Source organism: Serpula lacrymans (genome assembly GCF_000218685.1).
Source record: "Serpula lacrymans var. lacrymans S7.9 unplaced genomic scaffold SERLAscaffold_10, whole genome shotgun sequence".
In the NCBI taxonomy this organism is placed as follows: Eukaryota; Fungi; Basidiomycota; class Agaricomycetes; order Boletales; family Serpulaceae; genus Serpula; species Serpula lacrymans.
The window spans coordinates 555,438-577,610 of record NW_006763299.1 but is presented as its reverse complement, the minus strand read 5'-3'; the positions used below and the strand labels follow the sequence as shown (position 1 = coordinate 577,610).

The 22,173-nt window shown below is 46.2% G+C and overlaps 9 protein-coding genes across 9 annotated transcripts; 7 read left to right on the top strand and 2 right to left on the bottom strand.

The window, feature by feature from the left end:
• Window positions 1-59: 59 nt before the first annotated feature.
• SERLADRAFT_440267 (uncharacterized protein) lies at window positions 60-582 on the bottom strand (the record flags this gene model as incomplete). Its single annotated transcript, XM_007320719.1, has 2 exons — window positions 60-484; window positions 537-582. 2 exons carry the CDS (start codon window positions 580-582, stop codon window positions 60-62), a joined length of 471 nt encoding a protein of 156 aa, XP_007320781.1.
• Window positions 583-710: 128 nt separating this feature from the next.
• ATP1 (alpha subunit of the F1 sector of mitochondrial F1F0 ATP synthase,ATP1) lies at window positions 711-3,029 on the top strand (the record flags this gene model as incomplete). The annotated part of the gene is made up of 10 exons (XM_007320718.1): window positions 711-819; window positions 879-930; window positions 1,035-1,121; window positions 1,175-1,222; window positions 1,280-1,924; window positions 1,983-2,215; window positions 2,268-2,383; window positions 2,438-2,583; window positions 2,638-2,708; window positions 2,760-3,029. The coding sequence occupies 10 exons, from the start codon at window positions 760-762 to the stop codon at window positions 2,931-2,933; spliced, it is 1,632 nt and encodes a 543-aa protein (XP_007320780.1).
• Window positions 3,030-3,297: 268 nt separating this feature from the next.
• On the top strand, window positions 3,298-6,628 carry SERLADRAFT_440265 (uncharacterized protein; the record flags this gene model as incomplete). Its single annotated transcript, XM_007320717.1, has 16 exons — window positions 3,298-3,392; window positions 3,456-3,588; window positions 3,661-3,667; window positions 3,726-3,954; window positions 4,005-4,059; window positions 4,124-4,135; window positions 4,189-4,397; window positions 4,453-4,711; window positions 4,772-4,858; window positions 4,913-4,926; window positions 4,985-5,066; window positions 5,156-5,258; window positions 5,324-5,566; window positions 5,619-5,824; window positions 5,879-6,004; window positions 6,062-6,628. The coding sequence occupies 16 exons, from the start codon at window positions 3,298-3,300 to the stop codon at window positions 6,626-6,628; spliced, it is 2,427 nt and encodes an 808-aa protein (XP_007320779.1).
• Window positions 6,629-6,794: 166 nt separating this feature from the next.
• SERLADRAFT_451117 (uncharacterized protein) lies at window positions 6,795-10,078 on the top strand (the record flags this gene model as incomplete). The annotated part of the gene is made up of 13 exons (XM_007320716.1): window positions 6,795-6,853; window positions 6,913-7,105; window positions 7,176-7,261; window positions 7,312-7,372; window positions 7,423-7,674; window positions 7,724-7,967; window positions 8,028-8,228; window positions 8,291-8,384; window positions 8,450-8,542; window positions 8,599-8,734; window positions 8,782-9,492; window positions 9,542-9,742; window positions 9,789-10,078. The coding sequence occupies 13 exons, from the start codon at window positions 6,795-6,797 to the stop codon at window positions 10,017-10,019; spliced, it is 2,562 nt and encodes an 853-aa protein (XP_007320778.1).
• Window positions 10,079-10,234: 156 nt separating this feature from the next.
• On the top strand, window positions 10,235-11,708 carry SERLADRAFT_472782 (uncharacterized protein; the record flags this gene model as incomplete). Its single annotated transcript, XM_007320715.1, has 6 exons — window positions 10,235-10,476; window positions 10,539-10,556; window positions 10,612-10,733; window positions 10,786-10,885; window positions 10,937-11,221; window positions 11,277-11,708. The coding sequence occupies 6 exons, from the start codon at window positions 10,342-10,344 to the stop codon at window positions 11,634-11,636; spliced, it is 1,020 nt and encodes a 339-aa protein (XP_007320777.1).
• A 143-nt stretch (window positions 11,709-11,851) lies between these two features.
• On the top strand, window positions 11,852-13,531 carry SERLADRAFT_472780 (uncharacterized protein; the record flags this gene model as incomplete). Its single annotated transcript, XM_007320714.1, has 7 exons — window positions 11,852-12,206; window positions 12,266-12,312; window positions 12,369-12,593; window positions 12,654-12,718; window positions 12,778-12,990; window positions 13,046-13,210; window positions 13,275-13,531. 7 exons carry the CDS (start codon window positions 12,016-12,018, stop codon window positions 13,425-13,427), a joined length of 1,059 nt encoding a protein of 352 aa, XP_007320776.1.
• On the bottom strand, window positions 13,428-14,992 carry SERLADRAFT_472778 (uncharacterized protein; the record flags this gene model as incomplete). Its single annotated transcript, XM_007320713.1, has 6 exons — window positions 13,428-13,741; window positions 13,793-13,862; window positions 13,916-14,205; window positions 14,260-14,366; window positions 14,420-14,575; window positions 14,632-14,992. 6 exons carry the CDS (start codon window positions 14,963-14,965, stop codon window positions 13,682-13,684), a joined length of 1,017 nt encoding a protein of 338 aa, XP_007320775.1.
• Window positions 14,993-15,085: 93 nt separating this feature from the next.
• SERLADRAFT_472774 (ribosomal biogenesis protein) lies at window positions 15,086-16,815 on the top strand (the record flags this gene model as incomplete). The annotated part of the gene is made up of 7 exons (XM_007321157.1): window positions 15,086-15,223; window positions 15,277-15,386; window positions 15,445-15,548; window positions 15,610-15,722; window positions 15,775-16,147; window positions 16,199-16,361; window positions 16,421-16,815. The coding sequence occupies 7 exons, from the start codon at window positions 15,162-15,164 to the stop codon at window positions 16,498-16,500; spliced, it is 1,005 nt and encodes a 334-aa protein (XP_007321219.1).
• Window positions 16,816-17,001: 186 nt separating this feature from the next.
• On the top strand, window positions 17,002-21,883 carry SERLADRAFT_362598 (uncharacterized protein; the record flags this gene model as incomplete). Its single annotated transcript, XM_007320712.1, has 22 exons — window positions 17,002-17,134; window positions 17,198-17,260; window positions 17,320-17,452; window positions 17,504-17,598; window positions 17,657-17,796; window positions 17,843-17,943; window positions 18,002-18,089; window positions 18,146-18,244; window positions 18,297-18,528; window positions 18,583-18,952; window positions 19,009-19,521; window positions 19,584-19,698; window positions 19,749-19,820; window positions 19,887-20,019; window positions 20,071-20,180; window positions 20,230-20,397; window positions 20,449-20,518; window positions 20,567-20,655; window positions 20,703-20,885; window positions 20,942-21,096; window positions 21,156-21,164; window positions 21,218-21,883. The coding sequence occupies 22 exons, from the start codon at window positions 17,002-17,004 to the stop codon at window positions 21,234-21,236; spliced, it is 3,090 nt and encodes a 1,029-aa protein (XP_007320774.1).
• Window positions 21,884-22,173: the final 290 nt, after the last annotated feature.

Genomic DNA, 22,173 nt, shown 5'->3' with positions numbered 1-22,173 from the left:
ATTCGGATTGCAATACATAGGTATTGAGTAATACTGCTTGAACAACTTCACTAGTAGGGCTATGATAACTGTGATACGTCAGAAATATGTATAGGTCCTATACGTAGACGCGTATAGGGATGCTTGTTTTTTATGGTTTTTTGGTAGCCTTTTCTCCTCTTCTTCTTAAAGACGACTTCCATCTTTCCCTTTGTGTGCTCCACAACAGTTGCCTCCACTTTAACTTTGTCGGTAGGTATGTCTGGATTTCCACGAATGGTGTACTCGCGAGAGCCCAGCTCGTGTATATTTGATAGCGAAATCACGTCGCCTACTTTAACATCTTTGAGATGCGGGACGGTTAATAGGTCACGAGGTGAAAGAAGATATTTGCGGCCTGCGATGGACGCGACGAAGTACTGGAAAGGCTGTGACCGTATGAGAGAGAGTGCGGCAGAAGTCGAGCCGGGCAACGATGGTTGCGCGTGGAGAGAACGTACTCCCACTACCCAGAGTTGCAATGAGTACAGTTGCTTATATTATGAATGCGCACCAACCTTTTCTGATGCTCCCCGAGCAAAAACGGGCTAACCAGCTAGACATTGAAGACTACAATGGTTAGAAGACTCAGCAAATAAATAATCCATATGAGGTGCCGCCGTCGGGATATATTTCGGGCGGCGAATGAAAATAATAACTTTGATAGTTTGTCCCGAGAATTCCCTAACACCGACTTACACTTGTTCCTTCTACCAACCTCATCTTTTCTTGTCGCCCACGATGCACAGAATCGCCCTCAGAAACTCAGTACGCAGGACTGCGTTGGCCGCTGCTCCCAAGGTGCGCTTTTTTCTTCTCGCGAAACGCTGAGCCCGACCGTGAACAACTTTTTCACCCAGAGCAACGCTCCCGTAGCACTCGTGTCCCGCTCTTATGCTACTGCCAAACCTGGTGGGTGTTTAGTCAAGTTTCTACACGTATTGTATCTCACAAAACCTGTTCCGCACGCCTGTCCTTTCAAAATTTTGGGTGTTTATTTATTACACGTCATTTAGCTGCATCTGAAGTCTCTTCTATACTGGAGTCTCGTATCTCCGGCACCTCAGTTGGTGGAAACGTTGAGGAGACCGGTCGGGTGCTGAGTACGTATTTCTCGTGTTCGCTCAACGTGGCGAAGCAACTCAACATGCATCAGGTGTTGGTGATGGTATTGGGCGTGTATGGGGCCTCAAGAACGTGCAAGGTTTGTGTTGTCGGGTAAAGTACTTTATTGGCCACGCTGACAAGGCGTTCTTTGTAGCCGAAGAGATGGTGGAATTCTCGTCTGGTGTCCGGGGAATGTGTCTGAACTTGGAGGCAGACAACGTTGGTGTTTCCATTTTCGGTAACGATCGTCTCATCAAAGAGGGCGACACCGTTAAACGTACCGGTCAAATTGTCGACGTCCCTGTCGGACCTGGTCTTCTTGGACGTGTCGTCGACGCTCTCGGAAACCCCATTGATGGTAAAGGTCCGATTGATGCTGCCGAACGTCGTCGTGCCTCCCTTAAAGCACCTGGCATTCTTCCCCGTCGCTCGGTCAACCAGCCTATGATGACTGGACTTAAGCCTATTGATGCCATGGTACCCATTGGTCGTGGCCAACGTGAGCTTATCATTGGTGACCGTCAAACCGGTAAAACCGCCGTAGCAATTGACACCATCTTGAACCAAAAGCGCTGGAACGATGGCAAGGATGAGGACAAGAAGTTATACTGTGTTTATGTTGCTATTGGCCAAAAACGTTCCACCGTAGCACAGTTGGTAAAAACTCTCGAGGAGAATGATGCCATGAAATACACCATCATCGTTGCTGCGACAGCTTCCGAGGCTGCTCCTTTGCAATACCTCGCACCTTTCTCTGGCTGTGCCATGGGAGAGTGGTTCCGGGACAACGGCAAGCATGGTGAGTAAAGCGCTTGCTCGACTCCATTTTTGAACTCATCATACTTCCATATTCCTAGCTTTGATCATTTACGACGATCTATCCAAGCAAGCCGTCGCTTACCGCCAAATGTCTCTTCTCCTTCGTCGTCCTCCTGGTCGTGAGGCTTACCCTGGTGATGTTTTCTACCTCCACTCTCGTTTGTTGGAGCGTGCTGCCAAGATGAGCGAGAAGTTCGGTGGAGGTTCGCTCACTGCTCTGCCCATCATTGAGACTCAGGGTGGTGATGTGTCTGCTTACATTCCTACTAACGTATGTTATTTTTAAACTATGATGGAGGCTTGTATTGACTGTAGTATCGCAGGTCATTTCCATCACCGATGGTCAAATTTTCTTGGAGGCTGAGCTCTTCTTCCGTGGTGTGCGTCCTGCTATCAATGTCGGTCTTTCCGTGTCCCGTGTCGGCTCTGCTGCCCAAACGTAAGTAAAGTCCTGTTGAACTGTTTTTACGTCATCTAATCAGGTCCCAACCAGCAAAATCATGAAGAAGTTTGCTGGTTCTCTCAAACTTTATCTCGCTCAATATCGTGAAGTCGCTGCATTCGCTCAATTCGGTTCAGATCTCGATGCCTCCACGCGTTTCCTGCTCTCTCGTGGCGCTCGTCTAACCGAGCTGTTGAGTAAGTAGCTTTTTGACCACGACCACGGGGATGCCGGCTAAATATTAGCAATAGAACAAGGTCAATATCAGCCAATGCCCACTGAGATCCAGGTCCCCATCATCTATGCCGGTGTTAACGGTCTTGTAAGTGATATACGATTATCTTGCGAGTCACTGATCTAACGTGTGACGCAGCTCGACTCGATCCCTGTTGACCAAATTACCCGGTGGGAGGCGGAGTTCCGCTCGCACTTGACTGCCACTCAGACCGCATTGCTGGAGGAGATCTCGGCCGGCAACGTTACACCTGAGATGGAGGGCAAGATTAAGAAAGTTGTTGAGGACCACGTATCATCGTTCACTTCGTAGACTCTCCTCGGTTTTTTACGCTGACGAGAATAAAATTACACTTATACCTCGGCGTATCTCATGACTATAAAACCCCGTTATCTTTCTGCTGTTTCTGTGTTTGCATAGGATTCTGATACTGTGAGAAAGGGGAAGATTTGCTATGAAACATGGGGGCACCTCGGACCGATGAGTTACGGGATTGGAACTCCGATAGGGATTCGCTATGAGGTTCTGTTTACAAGGGCAGAGCTGCTGATCTGTGCTAGTTATAGTGCAGGACAGTCGTACCATTGGTCTACTCGACACGAGTATGAAATCTTGAATGAACGCACCTTGACCAAATTCAACCACCATTTACCCTAAACCACCACCATTGTCTGCCATGTCCTCCCCAGCGTACGCCAATTTTGCAGATATACTTCCGTCTGTACGCCCAAAACGTAGGAGTGCCGCTTTATCTTGTGCCGAATGTCGTCGGTATGTGCCTAATATCGTGCCACTTCTGCTGCCTCTGCTGATATTTTCATCTTTTACCATTAGTTTGAAATTAAGGTTTGTTTATGTGTCCCCCCTGAGGTATCCTAGTCGCTCAGCGCCCTCCCCCCCAGGTGTAGTCGCGTTTTCCCCTGCAGCAATTGTGTTAAGAAGGGTTGTTCCGCTATATGCCCGGACGGTGAGCTGGTGAATGTTGATAAGGCTCCTGAAACCTCATCATGCTTCCTAGGTTCTTTGACTACGGGGAAAGGAAACAGGTTTGTCTCGGATTACCATACTCGTCTTGCTCCTCACATCCTTTCAGATTTGTTCTAGCAAATACTGAAGTCCTCCATGACAAAATCGGCCAACTCGCACATCGAGTAAGACACTTAGAGGATGCACTTTCTGAAGCACATGCTGCCAGATCCAGAGATCCTCATCCCCTTCTTGCACCGGAACTGCTCAAGATCAAGAGTCCCCTAGAACGTGAAAGGGATGATCCACAACCTTCTTCTGAGTTTAGCAAAGAGACAAATGAAGCTGCCGATGCCATTGGATCTCTGTGCGCAGCAATACCCCCTCTTTCACTTAGTTACCTCATTGCCTTCATAGGTCAATATCTGATCATGGGAGAGCTACTTTCTTCGGAAAGGCTGCCAATTCATGGGTTTGTTCATGAAGCTCAATGAGAATGAAATTCTCGCGCTGACGTCTGATCTCCTTGCTCACAGTATCTCCTCCAGGTATGTTATCTCCTCTTATTCGATCTTTCGAGGTGCTATATCTACTATAATAGAATGAAGAGGGTGGAGATCATCAAGAATCCCATATCTATCAGGAAATTCCTTTACCTTCTGACCTGCCATGGCTAAGCCATGCATTTCCCTTCTCCTCGAGCATTGCAAAGACCGCTGAGCAAACACGAGGAATCATTCTTAGCTTGCTTCCCTCTTCTGCAGTTGCTCGACATTATATCGGCATATATTACAGACACGCAGCTTGGATGTACGTTGCCTCTCTAAATCTCGTCGATTCGTTACTGAATCACTTTTCCCAACAGGTATACGCCAATCGGCGAAGAAGAATTCTATGAATCGATATTTTTCCGAATTTACCACCCTGACCTCAGTTCAAATCATGACCCTACGAACTCTCATCGTCTTGGAGTTCTCTATCTTGTTCTTGGTCTGGGCATATTGTTGGATCTTGACAAACCCTCCCATTCTCTTGAAGCGAAGCAATATTACCAGTTGGGTCGTGCTGCGCTTTGTCTCGATTCTGTCCTGGAGGAGCAATCCATAATAGCCCTGCAAGCCCTGGTAAGTAGTCATCTACGATATATAGCTTCTGATGGTGTCTGATTCTGATACCCTTCTCAGCTCCTGATGTGTCACTTCATGTTCCTTTCTGACATCGAAGGCCCTCGGTGGGCATTGATGGGTTTGGTGGTTAAGATGGCTCATAGTGTAAGGTCTAATTGACGTTTCATACCACCGAGTTGCTTACTTATCTTGGTGTAGATTGGTCTTCGTGAGTAAGCTATTATCGACTGTTAGAGCATATTCAAACTTGGTGTTTCGAGATCGCGATAGTGGCAAATGGAATCTTGATCCGGAAGAAACTTCGAAACGCAGAGCTTTGATGTGGGAAATCTATACCTACGACTCTTGGCAAGTAAGTCCGCGGCGCTAATCGTTTTCTAGGGATTAATTTCCTTAGTTTTTTGCTCTTTCATGAATTCACATTAAATAATTATATTGCAGAGTCTTACCTTTGGACGACCACCGTCCTTTTCTTTGGCGCATATTGATTGCCAGATGGCATTTAACACAACACAGAGCGAAACAGGGGAGATTGAAATGAGCTGTGCGTGACATACTTGAGAAAGGAGGCAGTTAAAATATTGCTGACTTTCCCCCCTCTTATTTCAGTTGCTGCTTGGAAACACCGCTTCTCATCTCAATGTCTCAGCATCGTGCAAGACCAAGCTTTTGGCGCGCGGACTCCGAGTTACAAAACCATACAGCATCTTGATAAACAAGTCCGAGAATTCTACTTTCCTCCTTCGCTACAAGTGCCAGGTTTTGGAAACACGAAATTAGGCAAAGAGGTGGAACAGCCACCAATTCAACTAACCATGCAAAGGTATATAGCCTTTGCTATAAAAGAGATCAGTGAGCCTCCTGTCATTACCTATTTTCGGAAATGAAATCATTAATTTTACAGCTCTATTTTACATGCATCGCGGTTTTTTTGCACGTGCAATTGAGGAAAACCCTGACGATCCCCTTGGAAGTAAGTATTCGCCGTCGGTATTGGCGGCGTATAGCAGCGCGTGTTCGTTTGTGGGATTGATTGAAAGTCTCTTCGCCCAACAACCTGCTCTCACCGAACGCATGTGGTTTTTGTTCACGCACGTTTTTTCATGTGCGGTAGGTACCTCTAAATGGTCGTTTGGTATTCTATTATTAACAGCTTCGCCCTAGATTGTTCTTGGTGCTATCGCAACCAAGAGTCATATGGCTCTGGCGCCTTCTGCTTTGTCGCATCTGGATTCAGCTCACAAATTGTTCGAGCAAGTATCAACGAATCCGCGAGCGGCGAAAATAATAGTAAGCTGTCCCTTTCTCATAGAACATAAGACAAGCTAGACTACTGTATTTTTCCAGCCCATCATCCAGAATTTAAGACGTAAAGCCCAAGTCGCTGCCGTCGAGGAAAAGCCCAGAACAAATGACAACTTCCGAGCTAGCTATTTTGGCCCTGGTGCTATCAAGCATGATAAAGAGTTCTCGTCGCTAGGTGGTATGACGCGGCTGGTTTCTCGGAAAACCCCTTCGTCTCCCCTTTCAGACTTGTCAGGGAAAGAGGAGGCGCTGGTTTCTCTGAGTCCAGTTTCTGTGTCTTCTCAACCTGCTTCAGGGAGCCCATCTCTTCCGATAAAGGAATCTACACCTCCTTCTGCTATTGAAAGTAATGGGCAATGGCAAACATATGGCCATATTCATACTTCTGATTCGGTCGCATACCCTATTGGAACATATCATTCTGAGCAAGATGTGTACGGGGGCAACCATCACGATATTCATTCCATATCTCAATATCCAAGTTACCCCACATACAATAATCCACCTCTGAAAGATTGGTACTCCACGCCGCAACCTATGCAGAGCTCACCAGACAGCTATTACGATCCAAATGCCACTTGGCAAAGTTTCGTTGCCCAATACCGATAAGTTGTTGTGTGTGGGGTTAGGGTTACATTTGGTCACTGTTGCCTGTTTTGCGTTTGCTGTATCTATCGCATAAGTAACATAATCTGTAAACTGAGCACTTGTCTTGTCATTGTCACTTTCCAAATATACCACAGGCCTGGTTATCACACATACGCACCTTGATGCAATGGCCGTGCCAGATGCCCGGACTCGAAACAAGATACGTTTGAGTCCAACGAAAGTGTCGTAAGTCGTATTCTCTGTCGTGTCTGTTAATCGTTCTAGCTGACGTGCATGTGGCATAGTGTACCAGGCCAGCTTTTGCAAAACGTACTCGTCTCCAACGTGCTCTATGTCTCAGCTCTTTATGTTGCAAAGGAATATTTGCTATCATTCGATGTCGGTATTTTCTGGGTCGTCATGAGAGTGCTGGCTTGTGGAGGGCTCGGTGTGATAATATGGGAAGGGTTGACTGGAACGTTAATGAAGAAAAATAACGTCAATATCGAGGAAAGATTCCCAGTTCTACCATGATAACAGAAAGGCTGAATCATTCCTGCTTGAGTAGTGGTCTGCTCTTGGCTTCTCTTCGGTATTGGTGCTAGTGCAACAAGGCATGCTTTACACAGCATTAAACAACATTTCATCCACTCGGTGCGCACATTAATTACATAGCATGCACCACGTACTCAATACTTTCCCAGTGTGATCATGTTCACTCACTTTTCTACAATCTGGGTGAAGCCCGCGTTGGAGCCCACTTCAGTGAGTGAGACTAGATTTGTTCAATGGGTCACTCACAAGCATATATTTAGCTATGGAAGAGCCTTGCTATAGGACTAGCCTTCGTGATATCTATGGTGTCGGATGTTGTGTCATCGGACCGTACTACATCTGCTGTGCTCATGAGCTATGGTGCCCTCGTGATATATGGACTAGCCTCTATTGCTCTTGAACACGTTTATGGAGTTCTATCGCCTAGCGTTGGGTCCCCATTTGTCACTGCTACGAGCACTCTCGGAGCTGCCTTGCTTGGCCTCCCACTATATGCGTTCCGGAAGGCTATGGTAAGCATTTGTCAGTATTTCTTGAATTCTAACTCAACACTTCTGTCAGTTGGGCTACCCACCTTCGCCTATTGTCCCACTCTCTCATTTGGCAACCCTCCCCCTCTTAACATATGTGATGCTGTTTTTGACTTCGTCTACCACTGAACCGCATCTCAGTTCACCACAATCTTCCCAGTATTTTATGTTATCATTTCCGTCCGCCTTTATCACTGCCTCTATCATTGGATCTGCTTTCTTCTCTCACTACCCGAGCTTAACTGACTTCTTGATTGCTTCAATGCTTTATTACGGTGCATACTCCTTTGAACATATTGTTCGTGTTAATAATTGCTTACAACCGATTAAAACAGGTATGCACACCGGAAATAGTTACACATTATCAGCTCCACCAGGAACAGCAAGTTCACGTTTGATGCGGACATACCTGAAAACGATATTGGCCAATCCCGAATCCAGAAAAATATTCTACTTCTTGATGTTGAACATGTGTTACATGCTCATTCAAATGCTTTACGGGGTATGGACCAATAGCTTAGGCCTGATTTCAGATGGTAAGCCATCAACCTTGCCATGCAAATCACTTTTACGATCAATGTTGACTTACTATGTTCAGCGATACATATGGCATTTGATTGTATGGCCATTGGTGTAGGTTTGTTCGCATCTATCATGGCAACGTGGCCCTCGAATGAACGATTTACATATGGGTTAGTCCAGACTTTTTCTTCAAACAAGTCATCCCAATAAACCTATCGTCACGGTTTCTTATCAGGTACGGGCGGATAGAAACTCTGTCAGGGTTCGCAAATGGTATTTTCCTTATCCTTATTTCTGTCTTCATTGTATTTGAGGCCATTCAACGGATGTTCGTATTCCAAATTTCATTTGGTCTGACTTGTCTTACCATCAGTGATTCTATAGCCTTGACCCCCCTGAAATGAACACTAGCCAATTGTTGTTGGTCAGTTCCTTAGGATTGGGCATCAATCTATTTGGGATGTTTGCCATGGGTGGTCATCACCATCACCACCACGGCCATCATGACCACCATGACCATGTACGACTTTAAACCTTATTTTCTGACCGATGCTCATTTTAGTTAAGGGCGACCACGACCATTCACACCCAACCAGAAGCATCGATGAACATCATGCTGAACACCAACATGGAGTCAATGACATTTCTGAGACGACTACACATTCACATTCTTCTGGGCATTCTCATGTCACAACTCAGTCGCACTTACACTCACCCGTGCTGTCAAACCGGCGTTCTACAGCTTCCTCTGTTTCTTCTTCTCGTGCCCCTTCTCCAAAGCCTCATCTATCTGGGTCTCCGGAACACGAAAAAAAGCTGTCGAGAGCCCCTTCACGCTCTCAAGAAGATTCAGAGGGTAGCCAAGGCACGGGCTATCACGAAACAGTAGGATCCCAAGAGCGAGTGCATCACATGCACGACTCTCCAGAAGTAACAGAGCGGGGAAAGCCATTAGCTGATGCAGTCTCTCATCACCACGAGAATGATAATTGCTGCACAAAAGAACACGACCATGGACACCATCCTTCTGGTCCCACGCAGATGGCTCACCATGATCACTCAGACCACCACTCAAATCATGAGCATCATGATCACCCCCATACTCATCATACACATGATCATTCTCACCACAATCACTCCCACCACGACCACTCGCACGACGATCACTCACACGACGATCATTCTCATCAAGACCATTCTCACCATGACCATGACCATGGACACTCGCATCATGGGCATAGTCACAACATGCGAGGCGTTTTCTTACATGTCATGGCTGTAAGTACAAAATTACTCAACTCGTTTATTGTAACTTATTTGGTCGTAGGATACCCTTGGTTCAGTAGGAGTTATTGTTTCGACACTGTTGATACAGTTTTATGGATGGACAGGCTTCGATCCTATCGCTTCTCTGTTCATCGCTGTTTTGATCGCTGCCAGTGTTATACCCCTTGTCATCGACACTGGTAAGGTCCTTTGCTTGGACGTAGGGGACCGTGAAACTAGCATTCAAGCCGCTTTATCGGAAGTAAGTAACTTTAACTCTTGATGTTCCATTACTCAACCTTTTCCAGCTCAACTTTGTGGAGGGAGTGCATTCCTATACATATCCCCGATTTTGGCCCAAGGATCCGTCAAGCCTGATAGGCTCCATTCACATCCAACTAACGCCATCTGCTCCACACGACCCAACTGGTACACAGAATTCTCGTGTTCGTGTAGACCGCATAGTGGAACGGGTAAAGAAAACTCTACGTCACAAGATAGGTGGCCTGGAGGAGCTGACAATACAAGTCGATGGATGAAGCACATCTCGTCTCGTTACAATTGTTTAATTGCATAGTAATATATAATCATTCGAAATATGTCTGCCGAGCCTCTTAGTGAATCCCTGAGGTCGGCTTGAGCTTTACCACTAGACTTCTGAGCATAGACGCGTAATTACGAAGTCGCACTACTGGATGTGGCTGTGTTGTGATATCGTATATGCACGCGCCGAGACTGAATTGGAACTTTCCCTACTCCCACTCAGTTGTTTTATTCATCGAGGCTGTTGTACTCTCATATCGTTTTAACAAGTGGCATAAACCAGAGACATAGAGGAATCATCTGGACTGAACACAAAACATGTCAAATACTGCAAATTTTCATGCTTCTGGAACAAACCACTGGGGTGGCCCGAGTGCTAGTGGCTCGCTGGGAACATCACTGAGTGACACCTTTGGACAATCGAGGACACATTATCAAGCTGGATACATGATGGTCAGTGTCTTTACGCAATTGAAAGGATTGTAAAACAATGCTGACGTGTTTTTGTTGTCTAGTCTGCCGCGCAAAACAGCGTTAGTCATTTCATAGTCATTCTCGACTTTTATTAAGCTTGACAGCCTTCATTAGCCTTTGTCACAAAGCAGTCAACGCGTCGACGAGATTCCAACGATACAGACCAAAGCCAAGCTAAATCATGGTCTCACTCGCGTACCTAACTTTGGCATGGAATCTATGTTCGAAGGCAAAAGGTGGGCAGCACCAAAGTCGTTTCCAAATCGTGTTATCTTACAAAATTGTTAGACAACGACAAGCGATTGCTGACGAAGATGCACCCCCTACCAACTCCATAAACGAGATTCCTCAAGAGTTACCTTTCTATGCTGAGAGAGGTGTACCAAGAGTAAGTCTCATAAGCCGATACCTAGTATCTGCTGGAATAATTTTCACGCAGAACGTTGCGATGGACAGCCCTTTCAATGGCTCTACGTCTCGGTCGCCCACAGCCCCTCAACAACACCAAACCCACTATATCATCGTTTTTGGTTATCCTCACGACAAGTACAACGTGACAGTTGACTATTTCAAGTCTATGGGCGATGCTACAGACCCCGAACCAAACACAGAGATTGTGAACTGTTTTCGAATTGGTTATAGAGATCCTGGGGAAGCCCTGAGAGCTGTGCGCAGAAATGGCGAAGTTCTTTCTGGCAGCTGGATGGTGGGTGTGAAGTGGGCGGTTAGTCTTCCATAAATCACTAGTTTAAAATTTTCCTAAGGTGACCTTTGTCTAGGACCCAGCACAAGCTGAGGCAATGCTTGGGCGCTCGTCGGGGTTCGCTTCCGTCTTCTCTTCACCACCTGCCGATTATTTCCCGTCGCAAGGTTCCTCTAATTCCATGGCAGTCGATACTTCTCCTCAAAAATCAAACTCTATCGCCACACCTGCGGTGGGGACGCCAATCAGACTTGCACCATCTGTCGCAGCGTTCCGTAAAGGGGGATCGAATCTTTCACCAGCACCAAAGCAACAGCAAGGTGGTGCCCAAGGCACTCCCCTGGCACCAGGGGCAAATATGCCTAGTGCTCTTAATGGCCAATCTCCTTCCAAAGGGATGATAGGACAGGTGTCTGATCTTATCTTCGGATGGTGAGAGTTTACCACGAGATTTGCTTGGGCTAGGAGGATATTCCGCCTATTACTATAAACTAAATAGTTGTAGCTGAGGTGCAGGTAGGCATAGTGCCTCGAGTAATAAGATTTCTGTTGTGATTGTGGCACTCGTGTTATGCATCTACAAACTAGGCTATTCTGGGTACACGACTGTCATTCTGTCACTTGTATGATCCTTGGTCCTTATGGCAATTCATGGTCACTTGTTCTAACCAGAACCTTTGGTTTATTTTGATCTTGGTCCCACAAAGGAGGGTCCGTAATTGTGCTTCTTCTGAGTGAGTGCAGCCGCAATAATTTCAACGCTGTAACTACCACCAGGGAGTTAAGCGTCCTCCAAGTTCCCCCACGTCCAAGTTATGTTGCGTCTTCGCCGTCGAACCGACACCGAAAAAGGACGGAAAGATGATCCTCAAGAAACCGAGAGCGTCCAGAGCGATGGGAGAGGTGCTGGTAAAGCCCGACCTGGCTCTGACTCGGAGCGGCAATCTGCTCTTTCAGTCATCGACTTCTCATTAGCTCTTTCATTGGTTTTCGGTGGTTGCTGCACGTACGTAGTACTTTTGAGAGGAGAATCAGCTCTTACTTAGATCAATATATTCTTCTCAGAAATGTCGTGGCTTATGAAGATCTCCTTAAAATGAACCGTCGCATTGGTCAGTGTTACGGTTTTTGACCACTATTCGACAGCTAATTGACAATATACTCATAGGTTCTGCATTGACGTTCTCTCAAGCACTCTTTATCACCGTGCAAGCGCTTCCTGGTTTCCTAGATTGGACCCATCCGGATCATCTACCGCGACTGAAAAAGCGAACAGTACCTCTGCGTGTTTGGGGCATCCAAGTTCTATTATCGACCACTGGATCACTATTGAACAACTGGGTATTCGCGTTCAATATACCATTAACCGTGCAGATAGTCTTTCGGTCGGCAGGTCAGTACTCTTCACTGTATAAGACTGTATAAGACAGTGTGAACTCATCCGGACCCTCAGGGCTGTCGGTTTCCATGCTCTTTGGCTATCTATTTCTCAAGAAACGATATTCTCTATTACAGGTCGTCTGTATACAGTTCTGCTTTTTTTTATTTGTCTGTTATGTATTCATTTGTGTCGAAAGTTCTCGGTTCTTCTGGTCTCACTTGGAGTTGGCCTTGCGACAATATCGAAACCGTCTGCTACAGCGGCCTGGTCACAAGATGATAGCGCAAGATACTTTGTTGGGATCTCTATGCTCGTGTTCTCGTTATTCGTGACAGGAACCCTCGGTTTGCTCCAGGAACGCACGTACAAAGAGTATGGGCCATGCTGGAAGGAAGGCGTTTTTTACACAGTAAGTACTAACATAATAAATGGACCTTCATAGATGGCTGAGATGAACCATATAGCATTTTCTATCCCTCCCGTTTTACTCATTGCTTGCCCCAGACATCATCCAGGGCTTTCGTGGTCTCTCTACAGTCCCGGCATTCCAGCTGTATCCATACGTGGTCCTCACAATCAATCTATTCTCTCAACTGTTCTGTGTCTCCGGAGTCAACAAGCTAACCTCTGTGAGTTGGTCCAATTTTGCCAATGTCACGTCCGTCTCAAACGCTATGCCCTCCTGTTTTTCAGCAAGTTTCCTCAGTCTCGACCAATCTTATCCTTACTGTGCGTAAAGCTCTCAGTCTCTGCATCAGCGTGTGGTGGTTCCAGAACGGGTGGAATGCGGACCTAGTATTGGGAGCAAGTCTAGTTTTCATTGGCTCAATGCTTTTTGCTCTGTGATTTTCTTTAAAATAGGTTTTGTTTTTGCAAGGTGAAACTAAAGTACAAAAAATGGTATTCTACATATATCAATCATATACCACGAGGCTCCATCTCTTGATTAATCAAATAAGTCTTTGGAATACGCAGATGAAGGGATCCTCTACAAGAAAAAAATTACTTTTGATATCTCATTACGAAGATCATTGTCCCTGGAAAGATTACAGATTACAGTGGAAATGATACATATACGCAGTATCTTCGGTTGTGATTTTCTACTGCTCGTTCAAGTTGTTGAGGAGAGTCGTGAGGCACCTTTTGGTGACCATGTCTCCCTAATTTTTATGGTTAGCACTCTGACATACAAGGTGGAGAATGACACAAACCTTCAAAAGAGCACTGAAAGTCTGGTCTCGCAAAGGCTCCGGAAGGCAGGCACGCAGTGCCTCCCTAGCTCTAAAAGCGTTGTTATTAGCGGGGATTATCCGAAGCGCAGTGGTATAACATACCTGAGGTTGTCGCTCAATCTCAGATAACACCTCACGACATGCTTGAGAAGCCTAACTGCCTGGGTCTCGACCAGTTGATTGACCATGTTGCTGAGGACGGTTCCAACAGCGTAGAAACGCTCATAGGTATGACAAATATATGTCAACCCAGTTTCGTCCAAGAGGATCTTCTGCACTATGAAGATAGCTACAGTTTTGGACAGTTCCGATCCGGTTTCCATGATGCGAAGGCACAGTGGTATAATTTCAGTAGAAAGGAGGAAGTGGATAACAGTGTTATTATCATTTTGCTTATAAAAATTCGTGTTAGTAAGCTAAATGTGTATCCTTGGGACATATCATACCTTGACGAGTGCGCCGATTACACCGAGAGATGTGAGTCTTAAATATTCAAAAGGTCGCGTTTTTGAAGTTGTATTCAAAAAGGGGTAGAGAAAGAGAGGGATGTGAGCTTCCGTGGACGTATAAGTACATGAAGCAACAGGTGAGTGTGAATGTACCGACCGTTCAAGAACAATTGACGGGTTTCGCTGTGAGAAGCAACACATTGTAGAAGAGCGAGGGCGTTGCACACACGATTCGATACGTGTGCGGTGAGGTTTGGGGGGGACAAGAGGGGATAGACGGACACAATTTCTTGGAGGAGAGCCGGCATGATTCCTGCCCCACCAAGAGAGTGTTAGTTAGACCACGGGGAACAGATACATGCCACGCACCGAAGGAATGCCATAGGATAAGAGCGAGGTCATCATACTGCTCTCTTTTCTTGCTCAGCTCCAGCAGGGCGGATTCTCGCACGGCTGGGTCCATCAAGTCGATTACCAGAGAGTATATCTTGCTCTCCTCCTGGGCTGCCGAGTTGTTTGACATGGTACTTCCCAGAGTCATGAACTGGCCCACAGACTGGTGTGGGACGGGATGGGCCAGCATGGAGGAGCCTATGGGTGGGGTCTCTGAGTAACCGGATCTCGAAAGGGCACGCTGGTATGGATTGAGCTGCCCCGCATGCTGCAGATAGGAAAGTGGTCTTGGGGAAATGAGCCCAGCCATGGTTTGGTCTGCAGAGACGGCGGGGACGGTTACCGAGCAGAGCCTGCTGGAAATGCGTATGCTTGGCTCAGCCTCGCGATTACCTCAGCACCTCAATCCGGTCAGTCACAAAAAATACTTGGATAGAGCGCCGCACTCATCGTCGTCCACAGCGACCAAAGCCCCTTGCTCGTCGCTCCCCTTCTCCTGAGCAACCATGCAGAGCGACGATGTTATATGGTCTGTGATCAACACTCAGTTTTGCTCGTATAAAGTCAAGTATGTCTTTCGTACCGTTTTTGTACTCTGCAATTTCATGTTTATCCTCGCAGAACTGTAACCCAAAATTTCTGTCGAAACGAATATAATGTAACAGGTCTCTGTACCCGTCAATCATGTCCTTTGGCAAACTCGCGATATGCAACTGTACGAGAAGTTGATGGTCAGTGGAATTCTGCTCGTGTGCTATTCGCATGACGTTCATCTTAGTCTCCATGTAGGTGTTCTATACCTCTTTGTCAAGACTATAGAACGTGCCCATTCACCAGCACACATGTGGGAGAAAATAAAGCTATCAAATCAGTATTCGAAAGCTTTGGAGCAGGTCAGTTGGTGTCTTGTCGCGAACTGTCCTGTACAATCTGACCAACCCCTGTTTTAATCAGATCGACAAAGAGCTCATACATTGGCCCAATTTCACCATCCACAAGTGTAAACAGCGTGTCACTAAAATAACACAGTATCTTATCAAAATGCGTCGTCTGAAGTTGACCCATCAGTACGTCCATCCTTTAGTCTTTTCTGGTACTCGAGGCTTAGCGTATATACAGGCCCAAGCTGGTTGGTGTGAAGAAGAAGATCGACCGTAGAGAGGCAACTCGAGAGAGGAAGGCGTTATCCGCCGCACATTTGGAACGTTCTATCGAAAAAGAACTTATTGAAAGACTGAAATCAAAAGCCTACGGTGATGCACCTTTGAATGTTAACGAGACCGTGTGGCAGGCAATCCTTGACCGTGAGAAGAAGGTAGATAGAGACCTGGAGAAAGAGGATGGCAATTTGGACTTGGTTGACGATGAAACGGATGGTGAAGAAGAAGAGCTGGAAGAGGAAGGAGAATGGGGAGACAGGGAATTCGTGAGCGACTTGAGTGGTGAAGAAGACGATGATGGTCTTAGCGATCTGGAAGACTCTGATGCTGCGGTAAGTGACCAGATCCGCTGTACTACCGACACCCTAATAAATGTACCACAGGCTGGGGGTTCGGACGACGAAGGAGGTGATTCCAGTGGAGAAGAGTCTGGTGAAAGCGAAGAAGATAAATCGCAAAAATCGCCGGTGGCACTTGGCAAGCGGAAAGGAAGGTCAGGACCACAACCTAAGATCCCGCGCAAGAAGGCAGGGAAGACGAGTCGAGGTAAGTAAAAATAACACATTTTTACTATGGTACGCTTACACCAACTGCGCTATACACAGCAGGACCGAGGGTTGAAGTGGAGTACGAGCAAGAAGTCGAGAGCGTCCCACTGCGTCGCTCGGCTTTGGCTAACTGGTAGAGTATTGTGTGGATGTCCGCTCAAGGTGAGGCATCCGGGAAAAGAGTATTACCACTCCGTCGCCATTGGCAGAGATACCTAGATCTGCTCTGATTTATACATCCATGATGGTGAAGCTGCGTTTTACTGGGCTGGGTAAAATTAGTTTACATTGTACAACACTACGTACTCAACTTGAGTACTTTCTGTAGTCGTAATTAAGGGATACTATACCACACTCGCAGTTGGGTACATGCCCTGATTATAACGTTATCGGCATGTACGCTAAATCCCAATATGATTTGATCGTCTCGCGATCGGACTTGGATATTCACGCCAATACTTCACTGTGGTCGTCGAGGTTTAGGATCTGATAGGAGCTTTCAGCATATCGCTATCTTTGAATCTTGATCCCCAGGAGTTACTGCGCGTCAGTCCGCTTGTATTCACAAGATCTACACATCCTCATACCGACACTTAAAGTGAACGATGGAAGTTGCTGAGCGGCACATTCGGTCATGGATGGTCTCGGAGAAAGATCAGGAAGTTGAAGAAGTCGTATCTGGTATATCTAACGGACAAATAGCACTTCTTGACATCGTAAAAGCTCTCGGAGAGTATTTGACTTCAGAGGAAGATAGTCTGCGCACGAAAGGTATCCGAGTCGTTGTTTTCACCCATCATCCAACTTACCGAATTCATTCTCACTTCAATACAGGCGTGAATTTCCTTTCTTCTGTGGTAGGAACATATCCTCCCGATAAGCTAAATCGTCAAGCAGGTGCGATCATACTCAAATGGTTCACACTCTTATAACTTTACTGATATTATGTCCGGAAGTGCGAGTTCTAGTGGCATTCTATCGCAGTAAACTGGAAGATACGGAAACGATTACTCCCGCTCTGAAAGGACTCTCGTTTCTTGTCAAATCACCAGCTTGCAATTCAACCGATGCGCTCGACATACTCTCGTCGTAATTTTCTATTCACTACTCTCGAAGATCCATATCTAAGCAGTTTTACAGCATCTTTGCACATGTTAAGATGAATGTGCTTGTGCAGTCTACCAGGTTTTTTGTATTTTCAGTCGTGGACACGCTCCTTGCCAATCACCGTGATGGTAGGTTCTTCAGTCTTATGGCATGCCCCGTCTTTTTGTTCATTCATGCGTTGACTAGCACTCAAGGACATGGGAAAACCGTTCTTTTCCGGTTATATCGGTTTGGCGGAGGGAGAAAAGGACCCTCGAAACCTCCTGATAGCTTTTACCATCGCACGAGTGTTATTAACAGAATTCGACTTACATGGACAAGAAGAGGTATGTATCCTTCGCTAAAGGCCGAAGTCTATTAATCATTTAGCAGGACTTCTTCAACATCACCTTTTGCTACTTCCCTATCACATTTCGACCCCCACCCAACGACCCATATAGTATAAGTACGGATGATTTACGGAGAGCCCTTCGGTGAGCACACTAACATGTGGCAGGCTATCGTTTGCTAAAGACCCATTATTTTGTGTAGCGGGTGCTTGTCTGCTACCCGTACGTTTGGGCCACTAGGGATCCCTCTCTTCCTTGAGAAATTGACTGCAGGCTCTCCCACAACCAAGGTATTATTTTTCCCTTGTTCATTGTAATACAATACTAAGCTTGGTAACGTAATCAGAGAGACACTATGCAGACAATGTCATACTGCCTCCCATCATATGGTGCAGATGTAGCTCGTAGTTGGGCCCTTAAAATGTGGAGTTCACTAAAGCTGGAGGTATGCTTGCTCGCGAGATCGTTCTTTTCTTCTGTTGACAACGGAGTTTCAGATTTTCCAACCAACCGATCCGCTGACCGAGAAGGAAGCATTGGAGGCGTTGCAAGCTGTCATCAGAGTCATATATGGGAACGACGTTGATGGAGACGGTGAAGGCGAAAGCGAAAGCATACAGGGACTCGCCAAGCAAATCTGTGAAGAATGTCTGCGAATTTTGAGAGAGCCGGAAAAAAGTCAAGCAAAGCCAGCTATCAAAGTTATCTGTTCATTCATTGTTACTACGCGTGAGTCATTTTCAGACCTATCCTGCAAGTAAAGTGATTAAGGCCCTTATGCAGCGACCGTCTCACGATATACTGTATCTCGGACACTTACACACCTTGTGAACCTTTTCAATAATCCCGACGAGCGATCAAATAGGCCTGCTGTCACTGCGTTGTTATCGGATGTTCTAGCCGCAGCTCAAGACTCCAAGAAGACAGCTTCTGCTTCAAATTTCGAGATCAATACTCCGTTGATGTCCTCGAAAGATGGATTGCTCGCGGTGCTTAGTGTGGCTTTGAAAACACCAGCATCATGTCGACCTGCTCTCTGTGGCCTCAAGAACATGGTGCTTCTCGATTTGCTCACTGACGAAGAGCTTGGATTCGTTGTGCTTAATGCCAATGATCTTCTACAATCTGATTCCAATGAGTTCGACGACACTAGGTCTTTCCCCAGCTTTTCCTCGCTTTTGACGCTGGCTTATCGTTCACTATTTTTAGCGACGATACTTTAGATTTGCTTTCCACGATCTCTGCCATAGCATCGCATCACGTCAAGGAGCAAACGCTTCCCCTTTTGTTCAGCTCTTTACCTGACCAAGCTCCTCCTCGAGCCGCAAATGCTGAACGGGTTAAGAACTGGCGAACGCTCTCTGCACTCACCAAACTGTGTTCCCAACAGGAGCTATTTGAAATTCTCGTCATCCGTCTATCCACTAAGCTTGATTTGATTTGTACATCTCAAGTGACTCCGAAGGAAGGGGATGCCGATCAAGAAACCGTCACAGCTTACGCTCACTCGATCTTGACGGCCATCGTTAACACACTAACGGTCAAAGTAAACGGACAGCATGCTGATGTAGCAAAATACGTTGACCGTTTACTTCCCCGCATCTACAACCTCTTCGTCTATGCTGCATTGGTGAACGCTGAGACTTCTTTCATGTCGGATCCACGAGTGATACGGGTTGCCGCTCGCGTAATCTCCCTAATAGTGGAGACGCTTACTCCTCAGTGAGTGTGTCCTCTCAGTTCTGTAATTACAAGTTTTATATTGATGGCACATGTTTTCGAAGGAGACAGGAGCGTTTTGCTTCAGCAGTTTTCTCTGCATATCTAACTGGGGACGTCAAGGCGGTCGCAGAAGGTCACCAACCCATTCCTGCTGTCCCAAAATTCGAGCCATTTTCAGTGGGTGATGATTCAAACCTATCAGTTGCTTTGTTGACACAAAAACGTAGCCAGAAGCGAATGAATTACAAAGGAACACAGTCTTCCTGCTGTCGGCAGGTATCACCCCTTTACGAAAAGAAGTAAGATTTGATGTGCAGAGATAAACTCATTGGCGCTGATGGTCTTTACCATACAATTACGTTTAGGTTCCCATCCCAGTCCCAGATCTCAGCGCATTTTTAGACAAGTTGATCGCGTGGAATATTTCGTCGAGCACTTTATTGCAGAAAGAAGCTGCATGGCATATTGTGTCATCTATCGTGAACAAGCGATCAGAAGGTGGTGTTTTCTCACAATTACGAATATATTTTACTGAACGACCTTGCAAAGACGTATCTCCCTTTTTGGATAGCCAGTTGAACCAACATTGGTCGGTAGCCATTGAAAATCGCGAAATACCGTCAGACCTGCGACGACACACACTCATCTCTTGGACTTGGGTTAGTCCGTAACTTCTTTTTGTGTAATCGACCCTAACACTGCGTGAAGATATCAAAAGCCCTTCTTATTCGAAATCATCCGCGCGTCGACAATTTTATCGATTGTCTGTTTTCATTATTTGTGGACGAGGCTATCAACTGGGATGCTGGTAGGGCTATAGGAGAGCTCTGCGGCGGTGACCAGCTGTTGTCCAAGCGGAATCATTGTGTCGTTAGGGTGAGGTCCCTAGAATTCTGAATTGGCTCGTATATTTACTGTTCAATTCAGATATTGTATGCCCAGAAATTTTTCGTCCGCATCCTTCCCCGGCTTATTGAAAGTGCCAAGGCATCGGAAGGTGATCATATATCCCTCTCCAGTCGTCAAATGCTTATTCGATTTCTAGCTTCCCCAAGTCAGGTCGCGAGTTTAGTGGCTATCACATACCTGCTCAAATCCGTGCCGAAAGAAGTGTATATCGGTGAATTATCTTCCGTGAGTCCTTTGCTCTATACCTGCTTTATAATCTGACGAAATTGCAGCTCATGCCTTTGCTTATTCGCTGCCTTGATCTACCGGATCCTGACGTTCGGTCCAACGTAATTAATTGCCTTGATGCGGTCCTGGAAGGGACTTCCAAGGACGTAGAAGCCGTGTCTGAATATGCGTCAACTATAGTCTCGACAGTGCTAAAGAATTGTATGCGAGACCAGATGCCAGACTTTGTGAGCCGCGCCCTAGTTAACGTGGAGCAATGATTTTGACCATCTTTCTTGAACAGAAGGTCCGAGTTGCCGCACTGCGCTACCTGGGTCGTTTGCCGGAGGTTGTGCGCTATGACATATTGCACCCATACAAGCCAACTGTCCTTAAGGAACTGGCAAAGGTGCTCGATGATCCTAAACGATCAGTTCGAAAAGAAGCGGTAGATGCAAGGTACGTCAGTGTCATCTCAAGGTTGAGACCACGCTCACTCTCGTTTCCGTTTCTTGCAGAACTAGCTGGTAAGGAGCTATGCATGGATCAAATGTACAGGATTAGCTGACCTCGATTCTAGGTTCAAATATAACGGTTGAACGAGGGCTGATAGAGACGTGTGGTTGAGATTGACATTTGCATCTAGAGAATCTAGAGAAGTATAGGACACAGTGCTGCATGATCTCACATGGCAGCACGCCTTCTTACATGGTATTACAATGTGACCGTAGGAAGATAAAATGTGTAATTAGATATGTTTGAAACAACTACATGGTATAAAAAAAGGAAGGGAGATGCAACGGTCCACAGGTAATAAGATGCACTCGAAATCCAGACTCAAGACAGGAGCGAGAGATCATATGATAGATGCAACCATGGCTATTTCGCCATTATAGCTTGAGTTTTAAGACCAGCTTCTTTCAGAGCCGTCTCAAAAGCACGTAAATGCATATCAACCAGCTTTCTACCATCTTCCCTTTTTGATGGACGGGACCGTGAAGGAGTTCCATCTTGTACGTCTTTATCTGCGATTCCAGCCTCCCATCTCTCGATCTTTACTCTACTTCTTTCTGCATTATCCTGATCAGTTCGCCACCCTCCAAGTTTATTCTTCAGAGCACGGATTTTACGACCGGCTTCAGTGGTAGCAGCTCCATTGACCTGTGCATGTTCTGAGATAACCGTCAATGAAGAAACCAAAGAGGTGGTGAAGGTGCGTAGGTCGGCAAGTTGAGGTATGGTATTTGCAGGCGTAGGAATCCCGATAACAGGAGGAGGGGGGAATGAAAATGAATCCTTGATTGGGGACATAATATTGGTATACGCATCTTCCTCTTCTTCTTCAAGACCACGTAAGTCGGGATCGACCTCCCATTCTCCGTAGCTTATAGCTGTTATAGCTGAAGGTGGAGGCTCCTCGACAACAGGATCTAAAGTTCGCGTTTCTGGTTGAGACATTTCAGCGGTTTTCTGGTCTAAGAGGTCACCCAAATCTGTCAATTCGTCCAGCTGACCGAGAACGTCATTCCCTCCGAC